The following is a 17,405-nucleotide window of genomic DNA, read 5'->3' on the forward strand; positions in this document are numbered from 1 at the left end:
TTCCAAGGATTCTGATCAAACAAAACATTGAATAAGACAACACTTGACAAACTAACAAAGAAGTCTCTTTTGGCCAGCTTGTACATTTTTGTTTTGGCCAGCTCCTATTTATGTTTCTTATATACCATACAAAAACATATGTGTTATGTCAATATATTCAATGACTAGGCAAAGCATTATGAACTAGAAAAATATTTGGGATCAGTAACTCAAATAGAACATGAAATGTGTACAGAATGTACAGTGAGATGGTTCCAGTAAGTACAACTTTCTGCCAAATCTGAAATTCTCTTGTTAAATTTCTGCAGCAATGAAAAGGGAGAATGATGGTTGCTTGCAAAAGCCATCCTTCATTGACTTGCAATATAACTATGTTCCTGAAATGGACAGAGGAAAATTATGAATATGAGATCAGTGAGGTAGTCAAGACAAGAGGCATGGCCAGGAAAACAGGCTTTATCTTTATTTTAAAGTTACATTAACACAATCCTGAAGGATTGAAAGTACTCCTCTTCTTTATTTTAGTCTCCAAATAACAGTCAGGGTCCTTTCTCAAATATTTCTCACATCTTTCTTCCTTCAGTGAGCTGAAATATTTTTACATGTGGTTCTCCAGTCTGCAGATCTTCCACCCCCCTCCTAACATCCTTAGCATATACCACTACATTGAATCAAACTTAAGGTGAAGCTGATATTACTTTTTTAATTTATTAAATCCATAATTCTTCTTTGTTCATTATAATAAGAATTGCTTGTTATTGTCACGATTGTTTCCTTATTTGTATTTCTGAACTCTTCATTTTGTCTTTTTACCTCTGTGCTTTGAACACAAACTTCTCTTTGCTTTGATTGAGAAGTGACAAAAGCAAAATAGGGGATATGGTATCAAGACGTTTAAGGAGAAAAATTTGCAGAGAATTAACATTGTGTTTTATTGACTCTATCAACTAATCAAAATCTTCTTTGTTTTAATCTGGCTTTACACTATTTAGCAATTCCATCACCAAATGTTGCATGCTTATTACAGTAACACCTTTCAATTGCTTTCCTTTCTTCAGCTCATCTATGGTTCTGCAGCTACAATTAATGACGGAAATGTTTTCCACTGGATGTTCCCTAACAATATGCTTCAATATAGGGGAATTCTCCAGTTATTGCTACATTTTGGGTGGACATGGGTTGGGATGATTTCTTTGAACTATGATGATGGAGAATTGTTTACAGCGACTGTGGTTTCAATGTTTGCCCACAGAGGAATCTGCTTTGACTTTATTAAAAGTTACCCAAAGAAGACATACACTAATGAATTCTCTGCAATGTTGGAGGATGGAAATGAAATATATGACACTGTCATCTCTAGCATGGCATCTGCTGTGATTGTACAAAGTGAATTTATGCTGACTATGAGATTGTTGTTCTCTTATCAAGTTTCATCAAAAAATGAGAAGGTCTGGATTATGATAGCCCAGATGGATTTCACTTCCACTTCTATTCAAAGGAACTTTCCTTTACACTTTATTCATGGTGCTTTATCCATTGTGGTTCACTTAAGTGACTTTGCAGGATTTCAGGATTTTGTTAGGGAAAGAAATCCTTTCACCAATCAAGAAGATGGCTTTCTGAAGGATTTTTGGGAAGACGTATTCCAATGTGCATTTCCCAACTCCAGGGGACAGAAGAATTTTGATGATATATGCACTGGGGAGGAGAAAATAGCGGCCCTTCCTTCATCAATTTTTGACATGCACATGAATAGCCACAGTTATACCATCTATAATGCAGTGTATGCCGTGGTACATGGCTTGCATGCTCTATATTCATTGAAAAGGAAACACAAAGTTTTATCAGATACAAGTCAACTGAATTTTCTCCATCAAGAATCATGGAAGGTATCCTTGTCAGCATATCTATTTGATATAAATTGTCTTCCTTATGTCCTCTTCACTCTCAAAGCCTCTTTTCTCTCTTGTCTGCTGTTACCTCAGGATTTCTCTCAGCAGCTCATCTTTGGGTACCAACTTACTGAAGTCGTACTGAGTGTTGGTCAGGACAGTGGATTCTGGTATTCTTAAAGAAAGATGGTTGTAAAACCAACAATTAATGAGAAAGGGGTCTTTCTTCTTTTAAGTCTTTTAAGTCTTGGTCTAATCAATTTTATAAAATGTTTTATTTCTTTTTCTATTTGAGTTGCATCATTTTCTGAGGACTGTCTCATTTAACAATAATGCTGGGGAGCCGGTTTCCTTTGATGAAAGTGGGCAATTGGTATCAGGATTTGATATAATCAACTGGATCCCCTTGCCAAACCAATCCCTCCATAGAGTGAAAGTTGGAAGTTTAGATGTTCATACTTCCGAAGAAATGAAGTTCACCATTCAGGAGAATGCCATTGTTTGGCCCAACAGTTTTAATCAGGTAGGCTGGATTCTCCTGTTGTGTTACCATTCCTTGAAAGGCAATAAATAAAATCAAAGATTCCAATATTGCAAGACCAAGTTCTGTTGAAAAAAAATCCCCAGATTCTTCAGCTTTTTGGCTTCCCTTCATGAGGTATCAGTCTTCAAAATATTATTATATTGATTCAGTAAATAGTACTTTAACTAATATTACACTAATGACAACAGCAACAACAATGGAAAGTCTCATAAACCTTGGGAAGTCTGTATTAACCACTTTGAAAGATAATAATAATAATAATAATAATAATAATAATAATAATAATAATAATGGTAATAATAATAATAATAATAATAATAATAATAATAATAATAATAATAATAATAATAATAATAATAATAATAATAATAATGTGTAAGGGACCTTGGAGGTCATCTAGTGTGTGTGCGGGTATGTGTGTGTGTGTGTGGGTGTGTGGGTGTGTGTAGATCTTTGGTCATTCAGGTTTTTTCCCACGTAGAATTGGAGGTATCAGGGCAACGTTTCGACAAAATTTCATCCATCATCCTCAGGCTGGGGACTTCAGCTTCGTTCTTCTGGGAGAAGTGTGTGATAGTGGCTGTTTTTTCTTGGTTTTTAAACTGCCAGAGGGGGTGTGTTCTGTGGGTGGAGGCTTGGCTGTGTTCTGATGGGGTGGAGGTGTGCTCTGATTGGGTGGGGGCTTAGCTGTGTTCTGATTATTCTTGTGGGGCTAGAGGGCATAAAGCCAAATTCTGTAGAAAGGGAAGAAAACTTTCTTTGGAATCCATTGGCTGTTAGTACGTTAGTGAGAGTGTGTAGTTCAGTTTTTAGGTGTTGTTCGTCAGCTAGGTATTTTGTTCTGGAGATGAGTGTCTTGGCTACGAAGTTGATCTGTGCTGGGTGGTGGTGTGAGAGTGCGTTCAGGTAGCGGTTTTTGTTTTTTTTATGGTAGATAGTGTGTCCTAGGGAGCCGTTGGGTTTCTTGTAGACTAAGACATCAAGGAAGGGAAGTTGATTGTTAGCTTCTGTTTCCATGGTGAATTGTATTTTGGGGTGTAGGCTGTTGAGGTGTGTGAGGAAGTCATCCAGTTTTTCTTTGCCGTGTGGCCAGATTATGAAGGTGTCATCTACGTATCTGAGCCAGAGTTTGGGTTTGTGGTTGGATTTTTCTAGAGCGAGGGTTTCAAAGTGTTCCATGTAGAGGTTTGCGATGACAGGTGAAAGGGGTGATCCCATGGGTGCTCCTTCCATTTGTTTGTATCTTTGTCCATTGTAGATGAAGTATGTGTTTAATAGGCAGTGGTTGGTCAGATCTAGGATGTGTTTAGGGGGGTTGTATTTATTTAGGATAGCTGTCAAGGCTTCTTTGATTGGCACTTGGGTGAAGAGGGATACGACATCGAAGCTCACAAGTAGGTCACAGGGCTGTAAGTTTAGTTTACTTATGATCTCTATGAATTGGAATGAGTTTTGTACGTGTGAGGTGATGGAATTTGCGTAAGGCTGTAGTTGTTTGGCAAGAAATTTGGCTAGATTTTGTAGAGGTTAGCCTATGGAGCTGACTATGGGTCTGAGTGGGGTTCCTTCTTTGTGTATCTTGGGGAGACCATAGAGCTTGGAACATCTGGATGATTTTTCTCTGGGAATGATTGTTTTCTGGATCTCTTCACTGATGGGGGTGGCTTTTATTTTGGATTTTGTGGTTTTTTTCAGGTAGGTGGTGGGATCTGTGTTGAGGAGTTTGTATGTGGAGTCTCAGAGTAGGTTGGATAATTTGGTATGGTAGTCAGATGAGTTCATTACCACCGTGGCATTGCCTTTGTCTGCTGGCAGAATGATTATGCTGGTGTCTTTTTTTTAGGTTAAGTAGTGCTGTCTGTTCCTCTTTGGGTAAGTTGCTTTTGGGTGGTTTGCTGGTGCAGAGGATGTTGGTAACTTTGAGTCTGATTTTGTTGGCATCGTCAGGGTTAATTTTGGTCAGGCTGGATTCGACTCTGCATATAATCGTTTCCATGGGGATGTGTTTGGGAGAGACTTCAAAATTAAATCCTTTAGACAGGATGTTGGTTTCGGCTTTGGTGAGAATCCTATCTGAGATGTTGTGCACAGTTTGTTTCATGTGTTGCTGTGAGAGGGGAGGGGTTTGTTTCTGGTGTTCTTTTAGTCTTTGGAGTTTATTGGTGTGTGTGTCTGTTTTGTAGCTTTCATGGCTGGCAGCTGAGACCAGCCCATCCACTCAAAAAAAAAACATCCCCAACCAATCAGAACACAGCCCCCATTCAAAACACACTCCCACCCAATCAGAACACAGCTAAGCCCCCACCCAATCAGAGCACACCTCCACCCCATCAGAACACAGCCAAGCCTCCACCAACAGAACACACCCCCTCTGGCAGTTTAAAAACCAAGAAAAAACAGCCACTATCACACACTTCTCCCAGAAGAATGAAGCTGAAGTCACCAGCCTGAGGATGACGGATAAGATTTCATCAAAACGTTTCCCAGATACCTCCAATTCTACGTGGGAAAAAACCCAAATGACCAAATATATACATACAAACACCTGCAAAAACCTCAGAAAACACACACACACACACACACACACACACACATATATATATATATATATATATATATATATATATATATATATATATATATATATATATATATATATATATATATATATATATATATATATATATATATATATATATATATATATATATATATATATATATATATATATATATATATATATATATGCAACATTCTCCTTTTCTCTCTTCTCCTTTCAGGTTCAGCCCCTTTCAGTGTGTTGATTGTAAAGTAATGTGTTGATTGGTTGATTTCTGCCTCCATTATTCAAGATGCCTTGTCTCCCATGTCACTTGAAAGTTAAGATTTTCACACCTCGGAATATGATGCAGCAGAAGTTCTAATTCAGCTTACCAGGGGCCAGAACTGGAGGCTGCAAAAGAGAATCTGTGATCTTTTTTCCTATCTATTCTAATTCACAAACTCTCAGATGTATAATTTGGCTTTTAACTGTAGGAATAGAATAGAATAGAATAGAATAGAATAGAATAGAATAGAATAGAATAGAATAGAATAGAATAGAATAGAATAGAATAGAATAGAATAGAATAGAATAGAATAGAATAGAATAGAATAGAATAGAATAGAATAGTACAGAATGCAGCCGCGAGAGTTGTCTTGGGAGTTTCCCGGTACTCCCATGTTACACCTTTGCTCCGCGAGCTGCATTGGCTACCAGTTGTCTTCCGGGTGAGATTCAAGGTTTTGGTAATGGTTTTCAAGGCCCTACATGGCATGGGTCCGGAGTACCTCGGGGATCACCTGCTGCCGGCGTCAACTTCCCTCCGCCCTGTGCGTTCCCACAGAGAGGGCCTCCTCAGGGTGCCACCGGTCAGAGAATGTTGGCTGGTGGCCCCCAGGGGGAGGGCCTTCTCTGTGGGCGCCCCGGCTTTATGGAATCAGCTGCCGGTTGAGCTCCGGATGGCACCTGACCTTCGCTCCTTCCGACGCGGTCTGAAGAACTGTCTATTTGAACAAGCCAGCCTGGCCTGATGGGGGATGTGTTGGGGTTTTTATTGTGGATTTTTATATTACTATCTATTGTTTTAGCTTGGGCTCTTATTTAATTCTTTTTTAATTTTTGTACTCTGTATTTTTATATGTGCCCTGTTCACTGCCCTGAGTCCTTCGGGAGAAGGGCGGTATACAAATATAATTAATTAATTAATTAATTAATTAATTAATTAATTAATTAATGTATTATGCTCTTTTTCAGATGCAGATGACTGTGTCCCATGTCCAGGAGATCAGTATGCAAATGTCCACCAAAATGCATGCATTGACAAAAAGATCACCTTCTTATCTTACCAAGAACCTTTAGGAATTACATCTTTGATTTGTGCATTTTCCTTTGCTTTCATGACAGCATTTATGCTTGTTATCTTCATTAAGCATAATGAGACACCTATTGTCAAAGCCAACAACCAGAGCCTCTCCTACCTTCTCCTCACCTGTCTTCTCTTCTCCTTCCTTTCTGCTTTCCTCTTCATTGGTCAGCCCACAGTACTGACATGTCTCCTTCGACAAGTTGCTTTTAGTTTTATATTTTCAGTAGCAATCTCTTGTGTGCTGGCCAAGACTATGATTGTAGTTCTGGCTTTCATGGCCACCAAGCCAGGATCTGGAATGAGGAACTGGGTGGGGAACAGATTGGCTACTTCTATTGTTTTTTCCTGCTCCTTTCTTCAAGCTTTTCTTTGTGCTATTTGGCTGGCAACTTCTGCCCCATTTCCAAATTTGGACATGTATTCTCTGCAGAAAGAAATAATACTGGAATGTAACGAAGGGTCGACCTACATGTTTTACTGTGTCTTGGGCTTCATGAACATTCTTGCTCTAGTCAGTTTCTTGGTAGCCTACCTTGCTAGGAATTTGCCTGACACCTTTAATGAAGCCAAGTTCATCACCTTCAGCATGCTGATCTTCTGCAGTGTGTGGTTGTCATTTTTCCCAGCCTATCTGAGCACCAAGGGCAAATACATGGTAGCTGTGGAAATCTTCTCCATCTTTTGCTCCAGTGCATCACTACTGGCTTGCATTTTTTTACCCAAATGTTATATTATTCTTTTACGGCCTGAACTAAATAAAAGAGAACAGCTAGTGAGGAGGAAATGATATCTCCTGGGTTTTACTGAGGATCGCTGAAAACCCCATGTGATAAGCAATATGTTTAAATTTGAAAATAAAGTTTATGAAAATATCTCTGTCTTGTGGAAGTTCTTCCAATTTAGAGACTGTCACTGCGTTTTTTCTGTTTTGTTAGCTACGCATGTCTCACTCTGTTTTTCTGCCAGCTGCATAGTATTCTTATCAATGTAACCAAGTTGATTGTCACATGTCCAGCCATGTTAAGTTCTTTCTTTGCTTTCCAATTCAAGTTTTATATACAGTAGAATATGCCTCGGGTTTCTTTGTTTTTACCTGATGTTTACCATGCATCAAATGAACCATGGTTCATCGCTCTCTGATAAGGAAGTATTAATTTATTTCCCTGACAACGGTAGCAGAGGATGGTTTGTTTTTTCCAAGATTTATTGCTACTGATAAGCGTATAGGCAATTAGCCAGCTAGTTAGTCCAGCGACTGAGGAACGCTGTGATTAATTGCTGCAATATGCCGAAGAAAAAGAGCGAGAAGAAGAAAGCTCGTTGTCAGTCTGCTGCAGAGAAGACAGTTATTTCAGAGGCATCTCCCTGCCAGTTTACAGACTCCGCTCACATCTGCTACACGTCTTGGAGAAGAGAATGCAGCCTCTGAGTTAAGGTCAGTCTCACCGTTTTCTGATTTTACAAGCCCTCAAGCTGACACTCCAGAAATAATTTATACTGCTGGAGCCCAGGCCGTCTTTGAGAGGCTTGGTGCTAGACCAAAAGATTCATTAGAAAAGGAAGTGATTCATTATCCTCCTAGCCCTGAACAAACTGTGCATGAGAAGGTTTTGCAAAGTTATTTTGAACAAATAGAGGCTTTTGAGTAGAGTCTACAACAGGCAAAGGCATATGCATCAATGATTAAGCAGCATGAGAGAGACTCTGCTGGTATTCACATTCCAGAGTCGACCATATTGCCTTCTTCTTTGAAGCCAAAGACACTCCCACAAGATTCTGCCATATTGCCTTCTTCTTCCAAGCCAAAGCCACTCCCAGAATTGAGTGTTGTGTCAGGCGAATGGGAACAGGAAGCTCCTATGTCACAGTCCCATGATTATGTGCCGTCTCAAATGACACACCGGGCTACAATGATGCCTGAATCTAATGTTATAGCACCATCTGCTGGTGAATCTGTTTTACAAGATAGAAATGAATTACTAAGTGGCTTGCGTGAGAAAATGCTAAGATTGCAGCTCTCTTTTTCGCAGATGTCTATTAATGAATTATTGCTCCAAGCTGCAACACCTCCTCATATATCGGGTGCTTCAGCTAGAATCCCTATTAATACTGCTACTATCCAGGTTCCTGTCCCAGATGGAGCATAGCAGCCTTCATCCCAAGTGCAGCCTCCGCTGTTTTCTCAAATACAAAGGCCAGTGCTAACTGCAGGCCGATTTAATGTAGGAGCTCAAACGCCAGTGCCTCCCGCTGGCCAGGGTGGAATTGCAGCTCCAGTACAGCCACACCCAGCACCGGTACCTGCGGCAGCTCCAATTCAACTGCTGCAAGTCCAGGCACAGGCACCTCCTGTAGGCCAATTCCAAATTGCTCAACCTGCACAGCCAGCACCTCCTGCAGGTCAGGTCCGGATGGCACAACCTGCACAGCCAGCACATCAAATGTATGTTCCTCAACAGGCATCTCCTATTGTACCACTGGTTGGTGATTCAAAATTGAAGCGGTCAGGACAAAATTACAGGGCATGGGTCAGTGAAGTTGGACTTTTGCTCCGCAGAGAAGGTACTCATTGCATGGTATTTAATCCTCCTGACCAGCTATGGACTCCTGACATATGGGACTTAAATAATAAAGCATGCACAATATTATTGATGTCAATGGACACTAAATTGCAGCTTACGTTTTCACAAGATGCAACTGCTCAACAAATTTGGACTCAATTAGAAGCATGTTATCGGCCTATGTCAATTGAGTCTACATGTTTGCTTTTGTCCAAGTTCCATGGCTCTAGATTAAAACCTGGTGATCATATTGGAGAACACTTAACTAAAATGAAAGGAATAAGAAAAGAACTGGTTAAAAAGGCTATCCTATTGATGACTTTCAAATTGAAGTCTTTAGGATATATTAACACTTATTTGGGTGTTCAAGTTGTCAAAACTCAGAAGGGGTTCAGTCTTACACAAGAAGATAAAATTGAACAACTATTGCATCACTGCAACATGGAGGATGCTAAAGCAGTGAGTATACCCATGCAAACCAATTTTCACAACTTGGCACATGAACCAAGTCCTGAGTTCGAAGATCAAACACTTTATCGCTCAGTCATTGGGTCGCTGCTGTATATTAGTAGTTGGACTAGACCCGACATTGCACTTAGTGTTAATCTCCTATCATGACACGTAGGCAAGGCAAAACAGTTTCATTGGACATGTGTTAAGAAATTATTGAGATACCTAAAACACACTAGAAACATGAAGTTATTGTTAGAACCCACACATACTATGCAGAGTTATGTTGTTATGCAGATTCTGATTGGGCAAGTGATAAGAAATCACGTAAAAGTACTTCAGGTTATATGATGTTTTTAAATGGATGTCCTGTTTACTGCCATGTGCATAAACAGAATTTTGTTTCTTGTTCATCTACTGAAGCTGAATATGCTTGGGTTTCAGATGCATGTAATTCTCTAACGTGGTTTGATGCTTTAGTCAGAGATATCTGGACACATCCGATTCGACCAATCACTGTGATGGAAGACAACGAATCTGTGGTTTATATATCTGAGAATCGATTTACAGGTTCAAGATCTAGACACATTGACATCCGTTATCAAAATATAAGACAAGTAGTCAAACAAGGTTTTGTAAAATTGCAGTATGTGCCTACACATGATCAGATTGCTGATATGCTGAACAAGCCACTTCCTGCAGCTCAGCACAAGTATCTGCGTAAGATGTGCCTTATCTGAGTCCTGCATTACTGACATTACTGTCACTTCGTTTTTTCTGTTTTGTCAGCTACTCACGTCTCACTCTGTTTTTCTACCAGCTGCATAGTATTCTTATCAATGTAACCAAGGTGATTGTCACATGTCCAGCCATGTTAAGATCTTTCTTTGCTTTCCAATTCAAGTTTTATATACAGTAGAATATACCTCGGGTTTCTTTGTTTTTACCTGATCTTTACCATGCGTCAAATGAACCACGGTTCATCGCCCTCTGATAGGGAAATATTAATTTATTTCCCTGACAGAGACATCTCAGGACTAAGTGAAATCATATTATATTTTAAAATATTAATGCAAATGTTTGTGGTCTTTCTAAAAAAAAGGACCTATTTTGCAATTTTTCTTTATACATTCTTGTTCAAGGATGTTTTTGCTGAAAGACATGAATTAATCCAAAGATTAGTTTTAAATTTAGTTGAACTGTTTTTTTCCCCTTTTGGTCACTTATCATATCACAAACATATCTGATGAAGATTTTGCTATCTTAATGCTACTACTGTCCAGAGGATGATTAAACATGTCCCTAATCGTTTGTAGTCTGGCCAGGAACTCCTAGAACTCTTCAGGGAATCTAGAGAATAAGTTGATAGAGCAGATAATCTCCTGTTCAGTGTATCCATGAAGAAAATACAAATGTTGCATGTCAACAGGAGACATCTATTGCCCACTGTGGATTACAGACCTTTGTAGTTCCTCAGGGAGAACGTTCAGTTCACCAGGACTTAAGAAATCAAAATGAATGAATCCTGTTCTTTATTTATTTATTAAATTTATTTATTTATTAAATTTTTATACCGCCCTTCTCCCGAAGGACTCAGGGCGGTGTACAGGGCAATAAATATCAAAATGTACATTCAAAAGTTAAAAAAGAGATTAAAAAGAATTAAATAATTATGCCCAATAATACAATACTAAAAGTGTGTTAAAAACTTAATCCAACCCCAAACCCATTAGACCAGGCCAGATTGTTCAAATAAATAAGTTTTTAAATCACGCCGGAAGGAGCGCAGGTCGGGAGCCATCTGGAGCTCAACCGGCAAGCGGTTCCACAGGTCTGGCGTGCCCACAGAGAACGCCCTCCCCCTGGGGGCCACCAATCAACATTCTTTGATCGAAGGCACCCTGAGGAGGCCCTCTCTGTGGGAGCGCACTGGACGGAGGGAAGGTGCTGCCATAGGTAATCCGGACCCATGCCATGTAGGGCTTTGTAGGTCATAACCAGCACCTTGAATCTCACCCAGAGGGCAAACCGGCAGCCAATGCAGCTCGCGGAGCAGAGGTGTAACATGGGAGTATTGGGAGACCCCCAACACAACTCGCGCGGCTGCATTCTGCACCAGTTGAAGCCTCCGGGTGGTCCTCAAGGGCAGCCCCATGTAGAGAGCGTTGCAGTAGTCCAAACGAGAGGTCACGAGCACATGAGTGACTGTACGCAAGGCATCCCAGTCTATATAGGGCCGCAACTGGCACACCAGGCAAACCTGGGCGAAGGCCCCCCAAGTCACAGCTCCTATATGATCTTCTAAGGAGAGCTGTGAATCTAGAAGGACCCCCAAGTTGCGAGCCCTGTCTATGGGGGGTAATAGCTCACCCCCCATAGAAAGAGATGGAATATTCTGAATATTCTGAGATGCCGGCACGTACAGCCACTCAGTCTTGTCAGGGTTGAGTCGAAGCCTGTTCCTCCCCATCCAGACCTGAACCGCCTCCAGGCAACGGGACATCACGTCGAGGGCATCACTTGGGTGGTTTGGGGTTGAAATAAAAAGCTGGGTATCATCAGCGTACTGATGATAACCAACTCCAAAACCACGAATGATCTCACCCAGAGGCTTCATGTAGATGTTGAACAGGAGAGGCGAGAGGACCGATCCCTGAGGAACTCCACAAACAAGGGGCCTCAAGGTCGACCTCTGCCCTCCTGCCAACACCGACTGCGAACGCCCCAGAAGGTAGGAGGAGAACCACTGAAGAACTGTGCCTCCCACTCCCAACCCCCTGAGGCGCCACAGCAGGATACCATGGTCGATGGTATCGAAAGCCGCTGAGAGGTCTAATAGGACTAGGACAGAGGAACAGCCCCTGTCCCGAGCCCGCCAGAGATCATTCACCAGTGCGACCAATGCCATCTCCGTGCTGTACCCGGGCCTGAAGCCCGATTGGTACGGGTCTAGATAATCAGCTTCCTCCAGGAACAGAGGGAGCTGATGCGCCACCACGCTCTCAACAACCTTCGCAAGGAAGCGAAGGTTGGAGACCGGATGAAAGTTATTTAATACAGCTGGGTCCCGGGCAGGCTTCTTGAGGAGGGGTCTCACCCCCACCTCCTTCAAGGCGGCGGGAAAACTACCCTCCCTCAGATAAGCAGTTATCACTGCCTGGAGACAGCCTCGTGTCCCGTTCCGGGCTGCATAAACCAGCCAGGAGGGGCATGGGTCCAACAAACATGTGGTGGAGCTCAGCTTCCCCATGATCCTGTCCACATCTTCAGGAGTCACAGGATCGAACTCCTCCCAGATAACATCGACAAGACTGCCCGTATCCTCATCATCAGACTCTGCCCTGTTGGAGTCCAGACCGGTCCGGATCTGAGCGATTTTGTCTGACAGATATCGACTAAACTCCTCGGCACGACCCTGCAAGGGCTCCTCCCTCACCTCCTGATTAAGGAGGGAGCGAGTTACTTTAAACAGGGCGGCCGGGCAATTATCTGCGGATGCGATGAGGGTGGCAAAGTGGTTAGACCTTGCCACCCTCATCGCCACGAGATAAGTTCTTGTGAACGACCTTAGTCGTAACCGGTCGGATTCGGATCGGCTGGACCTCCAACAGCTCTCTAGGCCCCGTCTCTGACGCTTCATCTCCCGGAGCTCCATGGAGAACCATGGAGCCCATTGGGATCTGCGCTGGGTCAAGGGCTGCATGGGTACAACTCGGTCGAGTGCCTCTGTGGCCGCCCTTTCCCAGGCTTCCACTAGGGCATCGGCCGAGCTGTGGGCAAAGGAGGCAGGTGGGGGCCCAAGCACCGCCTGGAACTGCTCAGGGTCCATCAGGCGCCTAGGGCGGAACCATCTCATTGGCTCAGCAACCCCACGATGGGGAGTGGCAAAACGGAAGACCAGACGCAGGAGATGATGATCGGTCCATGACAGGGGTGTAATAATTGGAAAACCCCCACCAAGATCATCTAACCACCATCCGGATAGAAAAACCAAATCGAGCTTGTGACCCCCCCCATGAGTTGGGCCCTGAATAAGCTGCATCAGGTCCATGGCCATCATGGAAGCCATGAACTCCCGAGCTAACTCAGATGATCCCCCCAGGGATGGTAGGTTGAAGTCACCCAAGACCATAAGTTTGGGGAACTCAACCACCAACCCTGAGAGGAAGCTCAGGCAGGGCTGCTGCTACGCGACTAGGCGAAAAGTACACCAGCAGCAAGCCCAACTGAGCTCTAGAGCCACATCTCAGGAGGAGGGACTCACACCCGACTATCTGGACCATGGTGGCCTCCCGCGGACATAAGGTCTCCCTCGCAACTACTGCCACTCCACCACCCCTACCCTGGGCCCAAGGCTGGTGCAGCACCCGGAAGCCTGATGGGCAAAGATCAACCAGGGGGACACCGCCCTCTGGGCCCAACCAGGTCTCCGTAATGCAGGCCAGGTCCGCATGCTCCTCCTCAATCAACTCACGAATGAGAGGAGCCTTCTTCAAAAGTGAAAGATTTTCTACTGCTGTAGTAAATTCAGTTTAGCTTCATGTTGTGCTAATTAGATAAAATATTTACAGTTGCAAAGTTTTGATAATGAAAATATTAGTTCCTGTTTCTTGTCAAGAAAATGTAGACAGAAATTGAGCTCATATTTTCGCAATCTTTACTTTTTAAATATCTAAAAAAGAGTAAATTGTGGTAAGTGGACAAAGTTTGTTAATATGGGAAGTCATCATAATTATGTCTTGTAGTGATAGAGAATCATGTAGCATGACCCAGAAGAAAGAAATAGACATCTGGGACAATATGAAGATTGAGGGTATATAGAAATATGGTCGTCTTCATTCCACCCATCTTCATTGTCCTATCCTGCCATGTCCTAGCCTCTTCCTCTTCCTCTCCTATCATTATCAAATTCTTCTCTGAATTCTCAGAGTAATTCTAGTTGCTACTGGCAAGGCTATGAAGATTGAATGACACAAAGAATCTTCCCTATATATTGGAGATATTGGAGAAAGGATTGTGGATAGAAAGCATTTTGACAAGGGGAACATATACAATCTTGCTTTAGAAGAAATGGAGGAGAGATTGAAGCATCTTGGGGGAAACGTACAAGGATTAGTCATTCCATGCACTACTGCCTGCATTCACTGATTCAGACGCTGCCACCAAAGTGACAAATGACATCCTTTGCATTTTTAATTAGCAAAAAGCTTTGAAAGGAGTTGTGATAACATTTTTGGTTCAAAGCAGTGACAGTGAAAAACAAGGAGCACTGAGGTAGTGGGAGTGGGGGTGTAAGAGCAAAGTAGTGGCAGATATAAAGAGCAAGTGTGGGAGTGGGATTGAAAACACTTTTGGGTGGTGACCTGCGTTTGAGATTTCTATCCACTTCCAGGCATGCCATTAGTTGAAATAAATCTTGAAAACTTTTCCTTCTGTATTAGGATCAGTCTTTACTTTGCATGTTTTACTGCTCTTAGTGTATGACAGATGCCTCTTGAAAATCTATAATTGTTCTGGGGGCAGGTTAACTGCAGTTCTGAACAGGAAATTCTCTGCCCTGTCCTATTCTCCAATCCTACCTCATCTTAGCCTATTATTGTTGTATCATTATAAAATTCTTCTCCACATTCTCACGGGAATTCTAGTTGCTACTGGCAAAATTACCAAGACTAAATGGCACAAAGAATCTTCCCTTTATCTTGGAGAGATTTTACAACAGAGAGTCAGAAAGACAAATTTTCATCAGATCTTTCCCTGATACTTTATGCTCTGTCATCTTAGAGAGAAGCTGGTTGGAGAAATTTAAATTACAGATAGGAAGAGACAAATAGGCAGTTTCCAGACATGATGGTTAAGATTCCACTGTTAATACTGTTGCAGTCTCAGATAATGTGCAGTTTTGCTATTCTTCGATGTTTGGTCAGCGAACCTCTTCCCACTCACAGATATTTAAAGACAGGACAGCTGAACCTTGGTGTCATAACCTTCCAAATCTATATGCTTTCTGAACCATTCTTGTTTGAAATCCCACCCGCACATGAAAATCCTGGATTCCCTTTGTAAGACATTCAGATTTGTTGCAATTATTAAATGAACTGTCCTTGCTGGGAATAATCTCACTCTGTAGATTGGTTGCTTGTTGAACATTATTCAGTGCATTTTCTGGAGCACATTCATTAATGTGATTTTATTTTGTTCCTTTCAAAAACAACGCTAGACATGAAGGTTCCAAAATTCATCCTTACATTATCTGCAAAAGCTATGTCAGCTATTTGACTTCACTTGCTTTAACTTGCTTTAACCTGATTTTAACATTGTCAAGGTTTTTTTTTTGGGGGGGGGGGTTTAAATCCCATTTATATCCCGCCCTTCTCCGAAGACTCAGGGCTGCTTACAATCTAAGCACAAATCAATGTGCTTTAGCAATAGCCTTCATTCTATGTATATGCCTGCATATTAGGGCTTTCGCCCCCCCCCCAAGTGGCATTATTACAAAGTCAGCTTATTGCCCCCAACAATCTGGGTCCTCATTTTACCTACCTCAGAAGGATGGAAGGCTGAGTCAACCTTGAGCCTGGTGGGATGAGAACCTGCACTAATTGCAGGCAGCTGGTGTTACTTAAGGAAGCATTAGCCCACTGCTCCACCAAGGTTCCTACTCTTATGCTTTAATTTTCCCTTAACTTTATGATGTTCTTTTGCCATCAATTAACCAATCCTTACAGAGATTTTTTTTTACAAATTAAATATTCATAAATGTATTATTATCTAAAATTCCCAAAATCACAGTCTACTGAGATGCATGTGAGAAAAAGGGCAATACATTCCAAGTGAAATCACATCTAAGTGGCATGTCTTTGTAATTTTCTTCCAGGTCTAAAATGCCAGAGCAATTGTCATTGGAATTAAATGCATGCTTCATTCCAGTAGAGAATAGTGACTTAATTTAATCTTTTTATAGATACTTGACTCAAAACTATCAGCATATTTTGGCCTTGGAATTTGCCTTGAAGGAAATCAATGAAAATCCTCACTTCCTACCCAATATCACTTTGGGGTTCCATATTTACAACAGCAACTTCATTGGAAGATGGACCTACCATGGTGCACTGGAGCTTCTTTCAACAAAGGACAACTTAATCCCCAATTATAAGTGTGATGGCCAGAACAATGAAGTAGCTGTCATTGGAGGACCCTTTACAAGAATCTCTTTGGAAATGGCAAACATTCTGTTCAACTATAAGATACAACAGGTGAGGTATGTTCCCTTTTTTCCCCGAGGTATATGTATGTATCTTTCATGTCCTTTTTGCTTGCCTGTAGTTAGGAAGATTGAAATTATAGTCTCAAACAACCACCAATTCATGAAGTACTTAAGGTATTCATTTCAAAATGAGAAAAACGTGAAGGTCAGGTTTTTCCAAGGATTCTGATCAAACAAAACATTGAATAAGACAACACTTGACAAACTAACAAAGAAGTCTCTTTTGGCCAGCTTCTACATTTTTATTTTGGCCAGTTCCTATTTATGTTTCTTATATACCATACAAAAAATGTGTTATGTCAATATATTCAATGACTAGGCAAAGCATTATGAACTAGAAAAATATTTGGGATCAGTAGCTCAAATAGAACATGAAATGTGTACAGAGTGTGCTGTGAGATGGTTCCAGTAAGTACAACTTTCTGCCAAATCTGAAATTCTCTTGTTAAATTTCTGCAGCAATGAAAAGGGAGAATGATGGTTGCTTGCAAAAGCCATCCTTCATTGACTTGCAATATAACTATGTTCCTGAAATGGACAGAGGAAAATTATGAATATGAGATCAGTGAGGTAGTCAAGACAAGAGACATGGCCAGGAAAACAGGCTTTATCTTTATTTTAAAGTTACATTAACACAATCCTGAAGGATTGAAAGTACTCCTCTTCTTTATTTTAGTCTCCAAATAACAGTCAGGGTCCTTTCTCAAATATTTCCCACATCTTTCTTCCTTCAGTGAGGTGAGATATTTTTACATATGGTTCTCCAGTCTGCAGATCTTCCATCTC

At 41.5% G+C, this 17,405-nt stretch overlaps 1 protein-coding gene across 1 annotated transcript in view; it reads left to right on the forward strand.

The window, feature by feature from the left end:
- Positions 1 to 17,405, forward strand: part of LOC308676824 (vomeronasal type-2 receptor 26-like) — a gene marked incomplete at both ends in the record, with an annotated part of 34,151 nt that overhangs the window by 4,150 nt on the left and 12,596 nt on the right. Inside the window, 2 exons of the mRNA XM_081342860.1 lie at positions 1,059 to 1,889; positions 2,188 to 2,415. Of these exons, the coding sequence (XP_081198986.1) occupies positions 1,059 to 1,889; positions 2,188 to 2,415 (1,059 nt within the window). The remainder of the gene's footprint in view (positions 1 to 1,058; positions 1,890 to 2,187; positions 2,416 to 17,405) is intronic.

Source organism: Vipera berus (genome assembly GCF_964194415.1).
Source record: "Vipera berus genome assembly, chromosome: W".
In the NCBI taxonomy this organism is placed as follows: Eukaryota; Metazoa; Chordata; class Lepidosauria; order Squamata; family Viperidae; genus Vipera; species Vipera berus.